This window comes from Protopterus annectens, chromosome 6.part0 (genome assembly GCF_019279795.1).
Source record: "Protopterus annectens isolate FY-2018-M chromosome 6.part0, PAN1.0, whole genome shotgun sequence".
NCBI lineage: Eukaryota > Metazoa > Chordata > Ceratodontiformes > Protopteridae > Protopterus > Protopterus annectens.
Genome location: NC_056737.1, coordinates 287,356,306 through 287,380,478, shown reverse-complemented (window position 1 = coordinate 287,380,478; position 24,173 = coordinate 287,356,306). Strand labels below are relative to the sequence as shown.

Here is a 24,173-nt window from a genome sequence, read left to right as displayed (position 1 = left end):
ATGAATACAAATTTACCCACAAAGTGAATTCATGAAATACAAGCACTCACAATAAATACAAAATTAACTCACTATCTTTTATAATGAGCTTAATAAATCTTACAAATGCAGGTAAATTGGTTTTGTACTCTGTAGTGGAGTGTTCCTGACTTTAGGTGCCATGATAAATAAAATAATTATTCCAGTATGCAGTCTGGGGCATTATGAGTTAAAAGGGTGGGAGGGAATCAATAAGAACATGAGAGGGGTAAACTTTACAGAGACAAAGTACTAAAAGATACAGTTGCTAAGGTTGTGAAGACTGTGAACAGGAGAGCAGATAAAATGCCTTATGCAGAGGTCAAATAAGTAAAGCAAAGGTTTGCTTTAAGGTAATGCAGTGATATTCCTTGAAAGGGATTAAACGACCTCGAAAGTGTTATTGATGAGAACATGAAATTCTATATATTACAGGTAAATGAACTGGCAGCAATAGGGTAGCCGTAATCTTTCTAGAGGGAAAACAGGTACTTCACAAGACTGAATCAAGTCTTGGTACTTGGCAGTTATTTTTATAACTAAATATAGTTATAAATATATATTTTTGTAAGTTCATCAAGGTCAATGGAGAAAGAGATTTTTTTTTTTTTTAATATTTCAAGTGATGATTGCTTGTACAGGCTCATTTCCCGCCCCACCCACCATCCAGAGAATATTGTTGTGAGACAGTAAGAGAAGCTGAAGATCTAACAGCCATCTTTTTGAAGTTAGGCAAGGTTTGAGGTGTAACTGTTACTCTCTCGCCCCCTGTTGGCTGACAGATGTGCTTTTATATACATGTGATATGCATGTGACACTTGGCTAAAGTGAATGCACACTCATTGGTGAGCTACCATTACCTCTTTTGGCTTATTGTTGCAACACCGACCCTTTTGTCTACTGGTATTCCTGCAGAGAGTCATTTCCATCTGTGTCCCCCCAAGGGTCTGTGATATAGGATTATTGGTCATTCCTATCCTTCTCTTATTGGCTCCTGCAACACAAATGACTGCTTACTGCACTTTGGTCAATGGAGGGGGATTCAAAAATCAAGTTCTCATGCCTTGATGTTACCAGAGCAAAACAGCATTAGGCCCAGCTAAACCCTAAGACAAATGGGCAAATGTGTAGAAGTAATGTTTTTTTTTTTTTTTTTTTTTTTTTTGAGTTATTGAAGTTAAGTACTAGCTGAGAAGGAATCTAACTTGCAGCAGTTAATATGCTAAGGTCAGATTACAATGGAACTTGAAGTCGATTTGAACTGTAGCTGTCAACACCAAAGAGTGCAGTGTTTAAGCCTAGAAGGTCAAGGTTTAGGAGCCTAGAAGGTCAGGGGTTAGAGAGAATGTACAGGATATATTTATAAAGTTCTTTGTACCAATCTGTACTGAGTATCAATACTAAGAAATAGGGGAGAGAATGTAACTTTGGAAACTAAGACCCTAAAAATTCTGTGTGCAAGATAGCCTGAAATCAGTCGTGACTGAATTTATGCTTGAGAAGCAAACAGTCATGATTTTGCTGTGATTTTTTTTCCTTTTGTCATTTTCACTCTGATCATACATGTGCTTTCCTTCAAAGTACTTTTTTAGGGAAGTGGGCATATTTTATTTTATGTATGTATGTATGTATGTATGTATGTATGTATGTATTTATTTATTTATTTTATGTATCATAACAAATCATGCTAAAAGTCTGAACTGAAATTATTTGGTAGCTAAGCAACCCTGGCATCAAATGTTTTTATAACAGTAGGTTAACATTAACGTGAATGTTTAAGTAAAATATAACCATTATAAATAAATGAGAGAATGTTTTTTTATAATGGTGCAGGTAGGAAAATGGCCAATGTCCAATAGTTATAAATACACTTGCATACTGATGACATATTGGCACTCCTAGCTGAAGAGGAAAACCATTAAAACAGTTTAACAAGTTAATCAATTGATTTGGCAGCAATTTTGGCCTTGATGTTAATTAGATTACATTAAATATGTTAATATACAATAACTATGGACCAGTTCAGATTGCTATTCAAGGGATTTTTTAATTGCATAAATACATTATGCAGTCCTCAATCTAGCTCTCAGCTACATGTAACAGTGTATTCTAAATAAAATCAAAATATTACCTGATTTACATGGCAGATTGGGAAGATTTTTTATGTATATTAAAAGGCAAAATGAATAATATAACATTGTAATTTGGAATGTTTGTACATACATTAAACAGTAGAATTAATAGTGTAAAAATGAAAGCCCTTATTTTTTGTCTTTTCCTGCAATGCATGGTTTGATTACTCTACACAATTTATTAAATAATTTACTAAATGAATCACCTAATACTTGGGCTGGGATTCTGTGCAAAGCTACACGAGTGACTTTGTATTTCAGGGGAGTGGTGCCTAACTTATAGACCAAGTACTTCAAAGTAATGAAGAGCTGCATTCCTTAGTAATAAGGTTTAAAGGGGCCACATGGACATTAGGTACTCTGGGCATTGCTTATTTAGTAATTAAATAAAAACGTAGCCGGATGCTGCTGTATATGTAAAACAATTTATTCCATAAAACAAGAACAACATATGATGAGCGCTTTCGGGTTAATACCCTTCTTCAGATAAAGATGTTACATCACACACCTGTTTTTAAAACACAATCTATCCAATCACCAATTAGTAAAAAACCCGCCTTTTACTAAGTGCTGGTTTAAGCGGAACTACATCGTTTAACCCCGGATCCCTGTGTGCTGTCAATTCCAGGATCCATTTAGTCTCAGCCAATTCTGTATTTAATTTAATATCACCCCCCCTATGGGTCAAGTGCAAATTCACTATAACCCTAAAGGTAAAACCATGGGAAGGATATTTTTTCAGATGCCTAAACAACGCATTACTTTCATTTTTATTCTTGATATTGGACAAATGTTGAAGAATCCTTTCTTTCAACATCTGATTTGTCTTCCCGATATAATAGCTCGAACACGAGCTGCACTCAGCTATATAAACAACATCAGTAGTTTTACAAGTTGCCCTGCCCTTAAAAGTGTATAACTTATTGTTATTAGGGTGGCGAAACTCAACCCCTTTTTTGATAAAGGCACATGCCTTGCAACACCCACAAGGAACAGTCCCTGCTCTCCCCATAACATGCTTTCTAACTGGAGCCCTCTCTTCTTTACATAGAGCATCTTTTAAATTCTTGTTCCTTTTGTATATAAACTGCGGTTGGGTGCCTACCATATCTCTTAGAGATTCATCACTGGTTATGATGTTCCAATTTCTTCGTATAATGTTGCAAACCCCTTTAGTGTCACTCCCATAAGTCAGTGTTACCTTACGGGTCTTGGACCTAACGTCCCTAACCACCTGATTGTTACAAGATGTATCTAACCATGGTTTGTACTTATTATATCTATGTGGTTTATTCCTATTTATAACCTCTTTGACCATGTTTTCATTGTAACCTCTGTCAACAAAACATTGACCCAGATGTATGACTTCCCCCTCAAACTGTTCGTCATCCTTGCTCAACCTGGAGATCCGTCCTAACTGTCCCTGTACAACATTAGGAAAAGTGTGTCTCGGGTGCATGCTGTCGAAAGACAGCATCGTATTCCTCCAACACTCCTTCCTAAATAACTTGGAAGAAAAACTTCCCCTTGTTTGCATCAAGCATACATCCAAAAAATCAACGGCCTCCTTAGATGTGACCACACTGAACCTGAGGAAAGTGGTAGTGGTGTCAAGGTAATCTATGAAGGACTGTAATTCCGTTTCTGTCCCCTTCCACAAAATAAAAATATCATCAACAAAACGGAAATATTTATACAACTGTTCATTCCAAGCATGATTACCAAACACAAACAACTCTTCCCAATGGGATAGCACGAGATTCGCATAGGTATTGGCACAGGGGGTGCCCATGGCTATCCCCTGTGCCTGCCTATATACACTCCCTATTCCTTGGAATATGTTATTTTCCAGTACCAAGGTTAAAAGTTCAATAACCAACTCCACTTTATTGTGTGGAAGGCCCCTGGCTGTCAAAAGGGTCTTGATGGCCCATAACCCATAATCATTGTTGATCACTGTGAATAAATTATTCACGTCTAGTGTGGCCATCAAATATGTCTCTGGTAGCTCCCCTGACTTAATGTCACCAATCAATGTTAAAAAGTGTCCTGTATCCTTCAATATGTATTGTATAGATGCCACATATGGTTTGAGAAACACTTCCAGCCAAATCGATATGTTTTCAGTGACCCATCCCCTACCCGAAACAATCGGTCGTAGGGGTGGGTCACTCAGACTCTTGTGTACCTTTGGCAGTGCTTTAAAGACTGGAGTGACTGGTTTATCAACATATAAAAAATCCAATTCCTGTGGTGTTATCAACAACATTTGATTCAAGCATGTTAACTTATTGTGTACCTTATCAATAATCCTCCTCACTTCAATAGGGTTAATGGGTAAATAAGTGCGCACATCAGACAAAAGCGTGTTTAACTTTTGAACATACCAACTCGAATCCAAAACCACTACTGAACCACCCTTATCGGCCATCTTTATCGTTATATCTGTGTATTCACCTAATTTAGACAACGCCAATCTCTGCCCTTCATTCAGGTTGTAATATCTCTCTCTGTCCCTATTTTGAAAATATTCTACAAAATCATGGTCGCATTGATTAATGAAAAGTTGTAACGCCGGTATCAAAACCGGTACAAAGCTGCTTGGTTTTCTCAAACCTACATGTGTATTCTCAACGTTACCATACATTTTCCCCAACATCAGACCCCTACAAAAATACATAACATCAAGTAGTACTTCCTGATAACTACACATCTTACTGGGGACAAACGACAAACCTTTATTCAACACTGCAAGTTCGTCCTGTGTTAAATCACGTGAAGACAGATTAAAAACAATGTTATTAGACTCACTATAAGTCATTCTACTGTCCGTCTTTTCTTCATTAATTCCCTGTCGTCGCTGGAAGAGCGCTTCCACGGGCCCTTCTTTTTCACTTGAACAGGTAGTAGATCCAAAAAATGGCATTGCATGGGTCGTGATTTGGGTCTGGCTCCTGCTCGTGAACCTGTATCCAGTTCCTCATTTGAAACACAACCCCCAGTCTCTAGACCGGTGGTAACATCACTAACGGATCGCCCCGATGTGGATGTATCAATCGTGACCTCAGCACACCCCTCAGTTTCCACATTGAGAACAGTATCAATGATTATGTCATGATTCGAAGCGTCTAACTGCCCACTTGGTGCTGCCATGATGGAAGCCCCTGGATCCGTATCATTGTGGACTGATGTCGGCGCCATGTTCCTTGCTGCCGTAACTTGGCGTTCTATCTGCCCTCCCTTCGTCTCATGACGTTTCTCTTTCCTATTGGTGCTCTTAGCCGTATCAACAAACGGTGGACTCCTTTGTCTATTCCATACAAAAATGTTCCCTTTGGAAAAGTCGTCATAATCTCTGTTGAGTTTACCCAATTTTTGTGTCCGTAACTTGGTGTCATTATCAGTAAACACCTGATATAACTCACTGAGCTTCTTTTTACACCAAGGTTCATTATAGTCATTTTCTAACCTTTGTTGCAGCTGCAAAATGTCCTTTTTTAATGTCTCGATTTCCTTGGCGAAAAAATCATTTAACAATTCCATATACAAAAAACTTGTGTTAATATTGATGGATTGCCACCTGGCCAGCAACTCTGGATACCTGTCTCCTTGGGACGGCATCCAGAGTTGCTGGCCAGGTGGCAATCCATCAATATTAACACAAGTTTTTTGTATATGGAATTGTTAAATGATTTTTTCGCTAAGGAGATTGAGACATTAAAAAAGGACATTTTGCAGCTGCAACAAAGGTTAGAAAATGACTATAATGAACCTTGGTGTAAAAAGAAGCTCAGTGAGTTATATCAGGTGTTTACTGATAATGACACCAAGTTACGGACACAAAAATTGGGTAAACTCAACAGAGATTATGACGACTTTTCCAAAGGGAACATTTTTGTATGGAATAGACAAAGGAGTCCACCGTTTGTTGATACGGCTAAGAGCACCAATAGGAAACAGAAACGTCACGAGACGAAGGGAGGGCAGATAGAACACCAAGTTACGGCAGCAAGGAACATGGCGCCGACATCAGTCCACAATGGTACGGATCCAGGGGCTTCCATCTTGGTAGCACCAAGTGGGCAATTAGACGCTTCGAATCATGACTTAAACATTGATACTGTTTTCAATGTGGAAACTGAGGGGTGTGTTGAGGTCACGATTGATACGTCCACATCGGGGCGATCCGTTAGTGATGTTACAACCGGTCTAGAGACTGGGGGTTGTGTTTCAAATGAGGAACTGGACACAGGTTCACGAGCAGGAGCTAGACCCAAATTACGACCCATGCAGTGCCATTTTTTGGATCTACTACCTGTTCAAGTGAAAAAGAAGGGCCCGTGGAAGCGCTCTTCCAGCGACGACAGGGAATTAATGAAGAAAAGACGGACAGTAGAATGACTTATAGTGAGTCTAATAACATTGTTTTTAATCTGTCTTCACGTGATTTAACACAGGACGAACTTGCAGTGTTGAATAAAGGTTTGTCGTTTGTCCCCAGTAAGATGTGTAGTTATCAGGAAGTACTACTTGATGTTATGTATTTTTGTAGGGGTCTGATGTTGGGGAAAATGTATGGTAACGTTGAGAATACACATGTAGGTTTGAGAAAACCAAGCAGCTTTGTACCGGTTTTGATACCGGCTTTACAACTTTTCATTAATCAATGCGACCATGATTTTGTAGAATATTTTCAAAATAGGGACAGAGAGAGATATTACAACCTGAATGAAGGGCAGAGATTGGCTGTTCAAATTAGGTGAATACACAGATATAACGATAAAGATGGCCGATAAGGGTGGTTCAGTAGTGGTTTTGGATTCGAGTTGGTATGTTCAAAAGTTAAACACGCTTTTGTCTGATGTGCGCACTTATTTACCTATTAACCCTATTGAAGTGAGGAGGATTATTGATAAGGTACACAATAAGTTAACATGCTTGAATCAAATGTTGTTGATAACACCACAGGAATTGGATTTTTTATATGTTGATAAACCGGTCACTCCAGTCTTTAAAGCACTGCCTAAGGTACATAAGAGTCTGAGTGACCCACCCCTACGACCGATTGTTTCGGGTAGGGGATGGGTCACTGAAAACATATCGATTTGGCTGGAAGTGTTTCTCAAACCATATGTGGCAACTATACAGTACATATTGAAGGATACAGGACACTTTTTAACATTGATTGGCGATATCAAGTCAGGGGAGTTACCAGAGACATATTTGATGGCCACTTTAGACGTGAATAATTTATTCACAGTGATCAACAATGATTATGGGTTATGGGCCATCAAGACCCTTTTGACAGCCAGGGGCCTTCCACATAATAAAGTGGAGTTGGTTATTGAACTTTTAAGCTTGGTATTGGAAAATAACATATTCCAAGGTATAGGGAGTGTATATAGGCAGGCACAGGGGATAGCCATGGGCACCCCCTGTGCCAATACCTATGCAAATCTCGTGCTATCCCATTGGGAAGAGTTGTTTGTGTTTGGTAATCATGCTTGGAATGAACAGTTGTACAAATATTTCCGTTTTGTTGATGATATTTTTATTTTGTGGAAGGGGACAGAAACGGAACTACGGTCCTTCATAGATTACCTTGACACCACTACTACTTTCCTCAGGTTCAGCGTGGTCACATCTAAGGAGGCCGTTGATTTTTTGGATGTATGTTTGATGCAAACAAGGGGAAGTTTTTCTTCCAAGTTATTTAGGAAGGAGTGTTGAGGAATACGATGCTATCTTTCGACAGCATGCACCCGAGACACACTTTTCCTAATGTTGTACAGGGACAGTTAGGACGGATCTCCAGGTTGAGCAAGGATGACGAACAGTTTGAGGGGGAAGTTATACATCTGGGTCAATGTTTTGTTGACAGAGGTTACAATGAAAACATGGTCAAAGAGGTTATAAATAGGAATAAACCACATAGATATAATAAGTACAAACCATGGTTAGATACATCTTGTAACAATCAGGTGGTTAGGGACGTTAGGTCCAAGACCCGTAAGGTGACACTGACTTATGGGAGTGACACTAAAGGGGTTTGCAACATTATACGAAGAAATTGGAACATCATAACCAGTGATGAATCTCTAAGAGATATGGTAGGCACCCAACCGCAGTTTATATACAAAAGGAACAAGAATTTAAAAGATGCTCTATGTAAAGAAGAGAGGGCTCCAGTTAGAAAGCATGTTATGGGAAGAGCAGGGACTGTTTCTTGTGGGTGTTGCAAGGCATGTGCCTTTATCAAAAAAGGGGTTGAGTTTCACCACCCTAATAACAATAAGTTATACACTTTTAAGGGCAGGGCAACTTGTAAAACTACTGATGTTGTTTACATAGCTGAGTGCAGCTCGTGTTCGAGCTATTATATCGGGAAGACAAATCAGATGTTGAAAGAAAGGATTCTTCAACATTTGTCCAATATCAAGAATAAAAATGAAAGTAATGCGTTGTTTAGGCATCTGAAAAAATATCCTTCCCATGGTTTTACCTTTAGGGTTATAGTGAATTTGCACTTGACCCATAGGGGGGGTGATATTAAATTAAATACAGAATTGGCTGAGACTAAATGGATCCTGGAATTGACAGCACACAGGGATCCGGGGTTAAACGATGTAGTTCCGCTTAAACCAGCACTTAGTAAAAGGCGGGTTTTTTACTAATTGGTGATTGGATAGATTGTGTTTTAAAAACAGGTGTGTGATGTAACATCTTTATCTGAAGAAGGGTATTAACCCGAAAGCGCTCATCATATGTTGTTCTTGTTTTATGGAATAAATTGTTTTACATATACAGCAGCATCCGGCTACGTTTTTATTTAATTACTATTGGACTTCTGTTACGGTTAGCTGGATTTGGCAAAGCGACGACCTTTTTGTTTTTGTCATTGCTTATTTAGATTAGGCCCTTATGTATCCACTTGCATTGCTTTACACAGACCACTTGTTTAGTATGGTAGTTCACAGACATCCACAGTATGTAAAATCCATGCGGAGCAGTGCACAAAATGCATAAGTGCACACCGTTATTAGTTATTTTGTACATTTGCACTCCTAATGGAGAATCTCTGCAAGGATAAAACAGAACAACTTTACCCTGTTCAACTACTGACCCAGGTAATTAGTGTGTGGTGTGTGTGTGTGTGGGGGGGGGGGGGGATTACAGTGAAAGTGCGTGTGAATGATTTCTGTGACTGCCTGCATAGGACTGCTTATTCTGAGTGTGTGCGTGTGTGTGAGTGTGTGCGTGTGTGTGAGTGTGTGTGTGTGAGTGTGCGCGTGTGTGTGTGTGTGTGTGTGTGTGTGTGTGTGTGTGTATGGGGAGGGATTACAGTGAAAGTGCGTGTGAATGATTTCTGTGACTGCCTGCGTAGAACTGCTTATTCTGAGTGTGTGTGTGTGTGTGTGTGTGTGTGTGTGTGTGTGTGTGTGTGTGTGTGTGTGTGTGTGTGTGTGTGTGTGTGTGTGTGTGTGTGTGTGTATTGGATGACTGCTCTGTGACACTGGTATAGATGGGAGGGATTTGTGATAGAGGGGTTTTCTGGCACAGTATGTATGTGAATCTATGTGCATCTACGTGTCTGTGCCTTTGTGTGTGCCTGTTCATGTGTGTATAATTTTGTGTGTGTGTCTGAAACTATGTACTCGTGTATTTGTGCATCTGTTTTGGGGGAGGAATATGTAATTATATGTTTTCTTATTAGAACCTGCGCTACTTCCTTGCATAGCACAGGACTGTAGGGTGTTCAACTGAACAATTGTTTAAGCTACTCCATTGACAGATTCACAGTTATATGCATATTACTTTTTAATGAGATCCAGTGCCATATGGCTCATGTGCGACAATGAAACACATTATAGCAGATCATTGCAGTTTGGCTTATCTGTGTAGCCTGATTTGCACTTCATGTGAAATAAACATTTGTGAATCTCAGAAAAGCATTAGAAGCAGCTGCACTGTACTGTCAGGAGGGTCATGCTTTTCTGCAATATTTCCTGGCTGATTTCTGTTTCTTGGAAAAGGTTTATTTGCTGTTTTGACTTTCTCTTCATTTTTAGGTAATATTTATTTTTCCTGTACAGAAACAGATGAACAAATGCTGTTTTTTTTTTCATACTGCACAATAAACTACTTAAATGTGTTTCAAAGTAAATGGACATTTTTCCAGGATATACTTATGTTTTCAACTGCGGTGGTGGTGCTGCGGTAGCGTTGTCGCCTCACAGTAAGATGTTGTTCTGTTCGATTCTCAGCTAAAGCATCTTCTTTGTGGAGACATGCGTGAATGAGCGTACCTTCATTGAAGGTTGTGCGTCAGGGCTGGCAACTCGGCATGTAAAAATCTACTGCCAATCATTAGCGGACCGGAGTGCCGCTGTGGCGTCCCCTAACCGGGAAAAGCCGAAAGACACAAAACTTATGTTTTCAAACTTCTGTGTAGTAAGGCATTCATATGAAAATCTAAGTCACATACGTAGTCACATGAGAGAAATATTTGCTTTATGAGGAATATTTCAAATATATCCACATTAGTATGTTAGACTGCTCTTTTTCAGTATTTTTTTTAAATGGGGAAGTATTTAACACAAAAATAACATAAATATATAAATATTCAGTATCTGCAATGAGCATTGTGCTGTAGCTGACCATCCCAGATTATGGAGTGGTACAGCATTAAGCTAAATTTATTTATCTTAAATCCAAACTAAGTGGCTGGTAGTTCAACGAAAAAAGGAAGAAGTGATCTTGCCAATCCTTAATTTGTAGTTTGGGGAGTTTAAAAACTTAGATTAACAGTACAAAGTTCAGTGTGTACCCTTTTTAGTCGTTATTATCACTTTTAACAACCCAGTAACTCTTCTTGGAATGGAAGAAGTTTCCATTTATTTTACAGCAGACAGAGAACATTAGGTTGTCTAGGCTACGTTTGTACAACATTCTTCTTCCTTCCCATCATTCCACTCCCCTGTCTAACTCTTTCATCTTTACCTGCTCCATACTCTCTCAAATATGCCTGCGACATTGCACTAATCATCCAGTTACAGTACTAATTCCACGGGTTTAAAATTCATTTTCTGGAAAATTACTTTCCCATACCCAAGTATTAATTGATCCCTGCAGTTTGCAGCCTTGGTCTCAACTCCATTTCCTTTGTCCTTCCATTTCAGGATGACACACTTGCATCTCCTTATCAAGATCTCGAGTACATATATCTTTTCCCATAGTCACTCCTGGACTTTAGTGAGAAGTGATTGACCTCTTCATGTGACTGGTCATACCCTTTCCTGTTCATCCTATCATTCTGATGGCTTTCCTCTGGAACTCCTGCCAACAGCCTGATGCTTCCATTACTATGTGGTCTCTGGAACTACATGAAGTAATTAAGATGTGCCCTGACTATGGCCCATAAGTGAAAACACTACCCATTTGCTTCTAAAATGTTTCATCAAGAGGATACCTTTTAGCGTGTTGCTAATGGCTTCTACTGCTTTCTCAAATCAAAATGTACTAAAGCCAGGAGAGACCCTTGCAGTACTTACCTTTTTCTATAACTGTTTCTGTCCAACCCTCCAACCAGTATTCACTCCATCTTCTCACTCTCAAACTTATCTTCAACATTTGCAGTTTTTCTCACTTATACCTACCCATGACCAACGCTCTAAAAATGTTTGCTGAAGCCCAGGTATTCCATGCCTTCAATTCCTTCACTCTTTAATGCTCCTGTTAACCACTCATTAAATTTGATCAGTTTTGACAGGCAGCTTCTTTAAATCAGCAAACAGTGTTTACAAATTTCTGAACATCCATGTTTTAAATACAATATTTTTTTATGAATGAATAACAAATCATGATTTTCTGTAATATACTATTTCCTTCTGTTTTTCTACTAGCTCTTTTGAGGAGTTTCCTTCAGAGAACAAAAAAAAAACTGTATGGTCAGACGTATGTTTTTCTTCCATCTCAGTTCTGAGGGTGATGGACGGATGAATGCATGTTAAGTCATATGATACTGAGTGACTCTGGGCCTTCTTTGATATTATAATTGCACATGGATTTGCTGTTAGAGCTCAATTTGAACATGGCATCAGTTTTGCGCTGTGGTGGTTATGAATATATAGGATATATAATTATGGAATTTGTTATTGAATCAAAGTGAACCATATTCCTTGTTTCAATGATTAGAACAGCAAAGTTACTGTTACAGCAAATAAAATAAAATAAAATAATGGAAAATAGCTGCTGCAAACAGAATATCGCATAACCACAGGTACCGGAGTTCAGTTGACTTTTAATAATATGATCTCTGTTTCAATAAAAATGTGTTGAAAGTTTGATGTTAAATTAACCTGTTTAGAAGACTAGAAAGGTGATTTGTAAATCATAATGAAACATAACATCTTTACCAAATGTGCACTTTGCTTTTTCAGTTACAGCTCATATTCAAATGAAAGTTTCAGTCTCTTCCTTAATGGAATGCTAGAGGCAAGAGAATATTCCATGACTAACATCTTAGATATGTACTTACCCACTCTTCATCAGATCTCTGTTATCACTATGGCAGATAGAGTCCAGATAATTTATAAAACCATATAAAATAATTTATTCTGCCAATGTGTATATAGCAGTCAGAATGTATTTGGAACCTACCTTTCCCAAAGTTGTAGGGGGCAGTGACTAAAAATGATCCATATCTTTATTGGGTATATTGAGGACAACATTTGGAGATATATATATTGTTAAATGCAAGATGGGTTACAGTGAAAGATATGGTTTTGAGGCTGTGAAATTTCTGACTATATCCCTATCTTAAAGTATTGGTTGTAATAGCAGTTCTGTATAAAATGATGTGAGACATCTTTGCCTGTGAATTTATACCTTACATTACAGGTGATAATATTAGTACATTAGTACATTCTGAATATTGATGCGATGGTGGTGCTGTGGTAGCATTGTCGCCTCACAGTAAGACATTGTCCCATTCGATTCTCAGCCAGAGCATCTTCTGTGTGGAGACATGCGTGAATGGGAGTACCTTCGTTGAGGGTTGTGCGTCAGGGCCGGCAACTCGGCACGTAAAAATCTACTGCCAATCATTAGCGGACCGGGGTTCCGCTGTGGTGACCCCTAACCGGGAAAAGCCGAAAGACACAACAAGTACATTCAGTATATTGTCATGCAGTGTTATTCAGATTTGGATAGATAACTATTCCCTATTCTGATTAAGAGAAAATATATCTATCTTTCTGTAAATTTGTCCAGGATACACACACACACACACACGCATATATATATATATATATATATATATATATATATATATATATATATATATAATATATATATATATATATATATATATATATATATATATATATATATATATACATAAATATATATATATATATATATATATAGTTTACAATCAAAATGTCTCAAACCTTGGAAAGTTTAATGTCATTGTTCCAAGGTTTCATAACGTCAGTTTTTAAATGTTTGAATCCACAACAGCGAATGAATACTAACATTTACTGTTGTGGATTTGTTGTTTTGAATGGAGATCACACTATAGTGGGGATTGGGAAATGTACCCTTTTCTTCACTGTAGTGTGATCTCAAAGTTTGTATATGTAAGTAGCAGGGGGTGTAGGGTGCAGGGGGGCTTAGTAGGACATAACCGTATATATATATATATATATATATACACATGTACAATTTCTTAGCAGTAAAACACAATTATTGAACAGAGGATTAAAATGCATAGACAACATGTATAGAATGAAAGTAACACTGTTAATGCGAAAGCATTCTTCTACAAATCCAGTTTTTGCTCATGGCTTACATGCTCACCAGTAGCTCATTTCTTAGTATATTGATGGGATTGCAAAGGGGTTTGCACTTCCTCCCATGAAAAAAAACAAGCCCTTTTTTCCATTATGTTCCAATGCCATTCTGAACATTACTTTTCATCTGAAATGAGTTTCATACTTTTAACTTTTGGTAATTTCTCCTACAAATATTGTTTGACTATCAAAAATGTGTGTTAAAAGATCTGCAAACTTCAGCTACTCAAAAGAACATTTTGTTGAGACAGTTCACTTGGTGAGGACATTTTCTACTTCCTCTTATACTGAGAGACTGAGAAATTGAGAGATATAATCTGACTCTACTTTTTTTCTTTAATGGGGACTACCTTTCCTATCTCTTTCGCCCTCTCTATATATAGTTGCAGTTTGTAAGAATGAACACTCAAAAGAACAAACATTTTTTCTTGTTTTGCTGACTGCCAGGCTGGGCTATATTTGAGAATGTAATGCAGTGGACTCTGGCAATTTGCCATGTCCTGATGTTCCACGGAGTTGCTATATATATTTAGTAAGGGAGTGGGGGGTGCAGCAGGCTCCATAGCATAAAAATAGTGTTTTTTTTCAGTGCTGTGGAGTACAATTTAAAATTATCACTCTTTTTAGATTCAGTGTTCTGAGTGTTATAAGGGGAAGGAGGAGAAAACTCATCTTACAAAGTATGACTGTTGAACATTATGATATTGAGTTTATTCCTCTTTTGATAATGTGCATTAGGCACAAAACTATTAGAACTTATAACTTAAGGGTCCTATCCCTCCATTCCGTTTATGTGCATGTTCTCCTAAACTTCCACTCATCCATTCTGAATAGAGGTCCTCTGTTTTTTTTTTTATGAAGAAGAATGAGGTTTACCATGATGTGAATGAAAGCTTGTCTTGAAACATTGCTTCTTGAACATTTAATTAATACTGCATATTAATGAGAAAAGGATTGTCACAGTGGAGCAGCAGTTAGCATAGCTTCTTCACGCCTCTTGCTTCTCTTGTGCTTGCTCTCTTGGGTCTGCATTTTCTCCCTGAGTTCACATGATTTTTTTGCCATTTGCTTTTACATCCTCTAACATCCTGTAGGTGAATTGGTCTTCTTTCGACTTCTCCCTTTAGGGGTCATCACAGTGAGTCACCAGTCTGCAGATTTATTAGTAGTGGAGTTTTTATGGAGTCGAGTTGTCAGCCCGGCACCCAACCTTCACAGAAGGCACATGCACACACACACACACCGATTGCTTGTCTTTAAAACTCACTTGATCAAAGGGAGGAGATACAGACTCCACAAAGAAGGCACTCCAGCTGAGAATAGAACCGGAAAACCTCTTGCTGTGAGGTGACAATACTAACCGCTGCAGCACCGTGGCTGACACTGCTGCACCACCGCGTGAATTGTTGATCTTCTAAATTTTCTATAAACATGCATGCGTACATGCGTGTGTGTGTGTGTGTGTGTGTGTGTGTGTGTGTCTGTGTGTGTGTGTGTGTGTGTGTGTGTGTGCACGCATACACATATGAAAATACATGACTGCATATCTCAGAAAGGTTCTAACTCATCATGACCCAGAAGAGGATAAAGTTCATATTAGATGATTTCCCCAGGACTTCATTTTGAATATACTTATTTTAGAAATGCAAAACCCCTTTTAGAGCATTTCTTACTATATTATCTCTGGTGCAGTTCTGCATATTGCTTTTTCATTGTCTTTATTTTAATATTTTTTAAAGCATCTTTTCACTATTTCTATAAAGATAACAACCTGCTGTTTTAGTACTAATATTCTTAATTGTGATTTGAAGGGTTTATGTCAGATGATTGACTTTTCAAGACCATATGACCTAGATTCCAAATAAAAAAAAAAAAGACACAAAAATCAACCTTTTTTTATATTTTTGCAGACCCCTGTAAATTATATATAACAATATCGAGGCTGCACTACAGTGAGGAAAAGGGTAAATTTCCAGATCCTCACTATACTGCAATCTCCATTCAAAATTGAGTTTTCAAAAACTCAATCATATAGTCTCGACCATATGGAGTTTGAGTTTCTGAAAACTTGATTAACTGATAGGGATCCGATTTGAAAACGTATTCATTGCTTAGGCGTCAAGCATTTCCTTGTGCACTTTTCATACTAAGTATTCACTTTGCACTGTTCATGTTCTGGGTTTGCTCCGGGTGCTCCGGTTTCCTCCCACATCCCAAAGACATGCTGTAGGTGGCTTGGATACTCTAAATTGGCCCTAGGGGTGAGTGTGTGCATGTGTGGGCCTTCTATGCAAGGTTGTTTACTGGGCTGACAATTCAACACCATAAAACTCCACTGCCAATCGTTCAGCAGACAGCTGTTTTGCTGTGGTGACCCCAAACCAGGAAAAGCTGAAAGGGGAAGCAGAAGAAGAAGATGATGTTCTGTATGTTGTTAATCTGTTCTCTGTTTTTCCTGAGGCCGAACCTGAAATCTGAGCACCTGGATCAGTGTTTAATGCCACTTAACAATTGGTAAATAAATAAATTAAATGGTAGAAACATAGTAAACATCTGAAAAGGCATAGTATCTAATCCCTGACCTTTGAGCATGTTAGATTTCATCTGCAGATAATAAACATTTGGTATGGGCCTACCCCCTAAAAGAAAATTAGTTTCTTTGTCAGTATTTTTAGTCTTCCTTTCTCATCCATTTTTCAGATTCTCAGGTAACTGACCATTTCAATGGCTTCAGACCTCACACATTCTGTCTGTGGTTTATCCATGAAGCTACCTTTTAGAATTGGAGAGTAGCAATTTATTATACCTAATAGTATCACTGTCAGAGTAACTCATTGTATATCTCAGAACAGATTCATCAGGTATGTCTGAGTACAGTTTGGCTAGATCCATCCCATGAACAGTATAATGCTCAGTTTTGAAAATGCTTTGGAGTGTGTCTGGCTATGTAAAGTGTTACAATTCCTTATGTCTTTTATTTTTCAGAGGCCTCCATCCTGAGTTATGATGGCAACATGTATATGAAGGTTGTAATGCCTGTAGTTATGCATACAGAAGCAGAGGATGTGTCCTTCAGGTTTGTCTCACAACGTGCCTTTGGCCTGCTCATAGCAACAACATCAAGAGAATCAGCTGACACATTAAGATTAGAACTGGATGGTGGTCGAGTAAAACTAACGGTCAACTTAGGTATCGTATGGCCAACCCCAAGTATCACGCGTTAACATGTCTGTTTGCCATATGCAATCAGTGTAGTGGTTTCTTGATATTTAATAATTATAAAACTACATTTCTGTGGATTGCATGGTGTTTCATGGTTCTGGTGGTTATGAGTTTCAATGCTTCTTTTTAATTGTTGGCTTCTATTCAACATGCTAACTGGCCCATCTTTTGAATAAAACCTCATCTCTCCATCAGTTCAATATTGCTTCCACTCAAAAAAGTTACAGCCTTAGAGACTGAATAAGAAAAGAGAAGGGGGGTTAAAAAAAAACAATTAGAATTACTTTATGATTTTAGAGATTTTGTGGTATGATTCACATAGGGCTGTTGCTTGGTTTTGATATTTATGAAATACGCTTTTTTTCCCACCTTTGGTCTGGGTATATTTTTTTCGGTGAGTGTATAACTAAAACTTGGTGACTGGGGAATGGTCTAATTTGGTGTAATAAAATGGGACAGAAAATAATCTGAGTCACTGATAAGAAGTGCGTGTAAATATGACAGAACACACCACATTCCAAGTTCACTGAAAATGAAAAGTTTCCAAACACGGACAGGTTAGTTGTGAAACACTGACTTTGTTACCATATAATCCTTTATATTTTTCTATTCCATTTTATTGCTATTTACATTTACTTTTAAAATTATTCATTTGAATAAAAAAGCCTAATACACAAGTGTAAACTTGATATTCTTCATTTTTCCATTTCCTGTTTTGCTAAGTCACAGAAGTTTAAAGACATTTCTTCAACACAGATTGGTGCCCTATTATATTGCTTTTTCTTGTCTTTTATCCCACTGAATTTTTCTTTGCACTGCTTAGTTTAGTTTAGTTGATCATTCCCTTCCATTGATTATATGTGACTGACTACGTTTTCTTTCAGCTGCTTGAAGTGTAGTTGTATTCCTTGCACCTTGCCTGTCACCACTTTTGTCTGTGGCATCCAGTCCCTGCTCCTGATCTACCAAGTAATGCAGCAAACAAACAAAAAAAAACATGACATTTATACAAAAGCACATAGAAGAATACTTCACGCTTATGACACCTCCATTTTGAACATGAATGCAGTCTGATTTCCTTATTACTCATTCTCTCACAATCATAATCTACTGTGGAGTAACTTAGTCATGTAGGGTCATTGCATTTAATGTAATGCTCCTTAAATTTAGATAAAACATCAGGCCATATAGTAAAAGCATCGATGCATATATTAACAAGGAAAATCACATTGTCAGTGGAAAAAATAAACTTCATTTTGACCTGGGGATCAGAGATTTATTTATAACTTTAATATCTGTGCTATACGAACAGAGCATTTTTCTTGGATCACAGAAATTGCTTAAAACCTACCTTAAGCAATAAATACCTTTTGTTAGCTTTAAGCAATAAATGCCTATTGAGATGGAAATGCAGAAGCACTAAAATAACTCACACTATCTTGGTTTTTGTAATATGAAAACTAGGCTAAAACTATGTCAGGCAGCATATTGGCAAACATGCTTTTCAATACAATACATTGAAGCTACATAGCTAATGCCCAAATGAGGTAGCCAGAAAGATAAAATGGCTTCTTTAAGATCACCCAGTACACAAATGTACAATACGAGAATCAAACCTACATTTGCTGGGCATACCACGTTTGCTTACAACTCTTTTTCAACATTGATAATGTATTAAGAACAGATGTACAGTGCTTTGACTTTTTTGAGTGTCTCTGTGTCTTAATTTTTTTCTCAAGATAATTAGTTTGTAATAGTTTAATGTAATTTTTAATCACTGTTTAGATTTTTCTGCTTTATTGGTATTGTTGTCTTGTGCCACTTTTGTCTTTTTTTGTCTTGTTTTTAATATGCTCTAATATTTCTTCATCAGCCATGTTAAATCAAAAGATGGCATTCAACCCTTCAAAGGCCTGAAGCCTGCGGCCCGCATAGCAAACAGCCCTGAGAACAGAATGCACAGATCACTGTGTAGGTTCCAGAACCCCGGCTTCTGTTGTAAGCCTTAGGCCAACAAAACCACATGAAATGATGGGGCAAAGAAGTGAGAGGCTATAACCTGAGTCATAATAACAAGGGGAATACAAATAATTGTCCTTCTGTAGTAAAATGGGAGAAGATTTTTGCATGCCACATACTTACAGTATAGGAATAATATTTCAGTTTTGTAGTACAGTCAGCTTTATTAACATCACAGCATCATGTGTTTACTGCTCAAGGTTTTCTGTTAATCATTTCATTTACTTTAGAAGTTGTCAGTATGGCATAGGTATATGCAGATATGAGTGTTTAAAACTGCTCGTCTTTGCCTTTTGAATCCAGGATACCTTACTGAGAGAATCCCTACTAAATAGTTTCCCTACAAAGTTCAATTCCCTCACCAAATATCTACCTACATTGAAACCCCCTCTTATAAGCCACCCAACAAAGCATCACACCTGCAAAAATCCCTGCCAGATTAGCCACACACATCAACACAATTCTATTAACAGGAACCTTTCTTATTTTTGCACTTAAAAATTCTATGTTTTACACTGTTGCAACAGTGAAATAATCTGTCATGCATTCATTGTTAAGAATTCTTTAATAAATATCCACAGTAATTTATATTAAATTGGATTGATTTATCAACAGAACTCTTTAAGTATGAAGTAACAGTTTTAAACCTTTTTTGAGCTTCCTAGTTGAAGCTGTTGGGGTGTGTTCCATATTTTGGCCATAGTGTAGCATGAAAAATGCCACAAATGGATGGTCACACAGTACCCAAGCCACCCAAAAAGCTCCATATGCAAGAAAGCAAAGCTAGAAGGGTATTGGAATGGTCACAAGATATGGGGGTGCAGAGGTACTGCAGATGATACGTAGTCAACCAATGAACTAGGCAGCAGGCTAGACGCCCATCATATGATTTATGCATAGAATAGTACAGAGGTAATGATGCACAAAACCACCCACTTACTCAAAAATTAAGGCACATCTTTATTAATACCACAGTATTCAGGACTCAAAAGCCCTGAAAGACATGGCTTCTATGACCCATGAAGCAAAACAGGATTAGGCTAAGTATAGAGCAGATGAAGAAAGGCCATGTTACAATACTGACACAACGGACTACTGCTTCTGCATTGCAGCAGTGTTGGCAAGCCTTTCATCTTGATGTTGATACCGGGCAACCATGGAGGATCCTTTCCCAGAGAACTTCAGGGAGGCACTATTACTGAAGAATGTCAGTCGTATCCTACCCCCACCTCCCCAGTCTGTGTCTGTAGAGAAAAGGTCAGAGGTGGCAGTGCCAAGTCTCCATGCTTTTTTGGTACTGGAACTGATCTGTGGTAGATAAGTCATGAACTGGCCAAATTTGTGACTTTAGTCGGCTGTTCTGTCCATGACAATGATTTCACTTCAGGAGACCAAACACATAAATTTCACTAAACCACTGGGAGAGATCACCCAAGATGTCACACTTTTTGTATCAGATCTCCAAGAAGGCATATTTGTAATGGGAAAATGTGTGTGCCAGAATTTGCTTTATTTCTAATTGGTATTTAGGATAGATGGCATGCTTCAGCTGAAACCTCACTTGCTGTTAACTTCAGATGTATTAGGGGTTCTGATACATTATAATAGGGCCCATTCACAAACCATTTTAGGTATTATAGAACAAGTTCTAGCCTCTAACTGGGAAAGTTGTGAACAAGACTTTATACGACTGATGGTTCTTTAAATTCCATCAATGTACATCCCAGATGTACATACAAATTTACCACTTTTTTATGGAACACATATATCTCCTAATAGCACTTTTAAAAGGAAATGTGCCATTCTTCAGCCAACAGTCACTGTTGGACAGATAAAACAGTTTTTGCTTGTTGTTATAACTACGGCTGGGTTATGATTCACTATCTCAGTTTTGTATTGGACCTTCACTTTTAATGCTTTTTGGAGCATGTAGTGGACTTCAGGCCTCAAAATGTTTTTAATGTCACAGCTGTCATTCACTTACTGACCTTAGCTGGTTTAGCATCCTCTTCAAAAAGAGATGCTGACAATGCAGTGCAACACTGGATTATGTTTGCAGGTGTGTCCTAGAACCTCTCCACCTTACTACCTCAGGCATTGCATTAATATATTAACATCGACTTTCATGGTTCTTGACATGTCATGTGAGGTATCAGCTTTTCGGTGGCTCCATACTGATTTTAACCATTCTGCCATGGCAGCACACTTTTCTTTACAGCACCAGTTGGTGTTCTGTTCTGTGCTGTAGGAATAACCCCCCCCAATCCACCATGTCTAGCCACAGATTTGTTCTTTCATGCATTATGATGTAAATAATGCTCCCCAACATCCTTGGGGGGTGCACTGCACTCTACAATCTGCCACCCTCTCTTTCCATTATGTTGTCTTTATGCATTTTTTAATCTTTATAGGTGCCATCTACCTGTTGTGGTTGCTTTGACCATTTGGCCCTATGGCCATTGATTGTTGTGAATGAGATCATATAAGAGTAAGCTGACCCCACCCATGCTGCTGAATTCAGGGCCTCCCTAGTTCAGCTTTCATGCCCAAACAACTGCTTTGTGTGCTCTGCCATATCAGCCGTATATACTGGATCCTAATCATTACTGTGCACTTGAATTTTTCCCTCTGAGAATCTGATTACATGGATCACATCCCTGATTTTTTTTTTTTTTTTTTTTTTTTATTTAACTGAAGCACAAAATCTGTAGTCCTAGGCGTGGACAGTAAAATTAAGCTAAGTAATGTTGCCAACTGACCAAAAACTTTTTTTCTACTGGATGGCACTACTTCCATTTGAAAATTATGACATAACATACTGTATAGCTAACAGAAACCCTACACAAGAGCTCCTATCATTGTATCTACGCCTACTCTGGTTCTGCTCATTTGTAGTTTTCATGTTTCTTTTAAACATTGCTCTAAAGATTTTGGACATATTCTCACTCCCATACTCATGACAGACACCAGATGGGTATTATCAAATTGGTACTGGTACTGCTGGGATGCTGAGACAAATGTGACAGCCAAGCCTGCATTAAAATATGCTGTGCTATACCCAGCTGTCATAGGAAAAACGTATGTGGAGTTTTGCATTGATGTTCCTGTCCCATGCTTCATGGCTATCTCTGCATAAGAAAATAAGTGATATTCTATTTAAAGATATATAAAAGGATTATTGAGACATTTGATCCGTATGTATCAAAGCACAATCTATCCTTGGGTAATCTGTAACTGGCCTGTAAACAGCATAAAAGACAGACACTCACAATTACAGGAAGCTTTGACTGCACATTTATTCAGTAAGCACATGTTGATACATTTTCACCTGACCATTGTTACTTGATTTTGAACCTCCCTCGGCCATATCCCACCTGCACTACAGTATGTGTTAATCACTAGTTCCTCTCCATAGGCATATTGAAAAAAAGTTAATTACATTTTTCACTTGTGTTGCAAAAAATCAATTGTATTGATTTCTTGACAAAACTCCCAATAGTAAGACAGTATTAAACTGATAGTGTAATAAAGGCAACCATAACAGTGAATGTGCAATACAATTGTTTATTATTCCAGTTAGCATTTTGATCAGAGGGCTTTAGATGATAATAGTGGAACCTCAGGATAGAGAGTTAAGGGGCGGCCCATGTCTGAAGCAACCCCTTCAATGTGCATGGTCATTTAGAAACCATATTTTGTTTTGCAAGATAATTTTCCTCTCCATGTTGAGGAATTTCAGGGTTTAAAACATCACTGTAGTTTGAATGTATTGAATCATTTCAGGCAACAATGTTTTTGGACTAGATATAATTGCTTGATAGGATTCCAATGTGTCAAGCCTTCCTGCCCCAGAATTCCATACCTGCATTGATAATCTGGACATGCTAGACTAAACAGTGAAAGAATTTTGTGAAAGTCTAGGACAAATCACAAGAAATAAAAGAAGAAAGGCATAATGGCAGTATATCAATAAGAACAAGACTAGCTACAAATCACAATGACTTACTCTCATGTAACTTTCCACAACAGGCTCTTATGGCAGTGGAAGAAATGGGGATAATTCTTTATACCTTTGGTTTCATTTTGTGCAAGGCAGAAAAATACTCGGAGCTGTGCAGATAAAAATAACAAATAAGTATATGTAATGAAGTATTTTGCATGAAATTTTTCAGTAGAAGTATTAAAATATATTCTTTCATATTTATAACTCAGGTCAAAAGAAATGCTGTTACTAACACTTAACTGTATCTGGTACGGAAAGGTTGCTCCCAGGTTTAACGAGGTACATGTTAATTAGGAGTAAATTTGGTTTACCACTAGTGACTGTGGCAGAAACTGGAGTTTTTTATGACAGAGGAGATCGGAAGTCCTGCAGGCAAAGTTTCAGTACTGCTATTCCCACACAGATCACTCTGAGTGCATTTACATGAAGTCATTAGCATAAACATGTCTAACTTAGCACAGTGGTAACCGTAGTAATTGTAATAACTGTAACAGAAATAGTAAAGATACAGTATTAAGAGTAGTAGTGATTCTAAAATCCACATTTTTTTCTTCCCATTCCATTTCTATTGAAGACATTAATTTCACACTGGTACTTGAATAACTTCCTACTGGTGATAGAGTCTAACTCCCTCTAGCTGAACTTATTTTCTCTGTTAAAGATATAATGAAGAATCTTTGTACCTTACTTTGTAGTAGACATCATCGGGAAGGAAAAAAAATCTGTGAACAAGCAATCACATAAGGTTAAAATATACAATATACACCAAACACTAGTACATATACAGTAGTAGTTGATTAACTTAACTTAGGAACATACTCAAGGATGACTATATAAATCCCTTGCCAACCTAGGCATCAGAATATATTGGCAAAGGCTAGTTAATCCTGATACAATGGCTATATAAATCCATTCCCAACCTAGCCA

At 37.8% G+C, this 24,173-nt stretch overlaps 1 protein-coding gene across 1 annotated transcript in view; it reads left to right on the top strand.

Moving 5' to 3' along the window:
- The window catches only part of LOC122803823 (neurexin-3-like), a 2,450,564-nt gene that overhangs the window by 1,843,805 nt on the left and 582,586 nt on the right, over positions 1 to 24,173 (top strand). Inside the window, exon 11 of the mRNA XM_044073508.1 lies at positions 16,988 to 17,191. Within this exon, the coding sequence (XP_043929443.1) occupies positions 16,988 to 17,191 (204 nt within the window). The remainder of the gene's footprint in view (positions 1 to 16,987; positions 17,192 to 24,173) is intronic.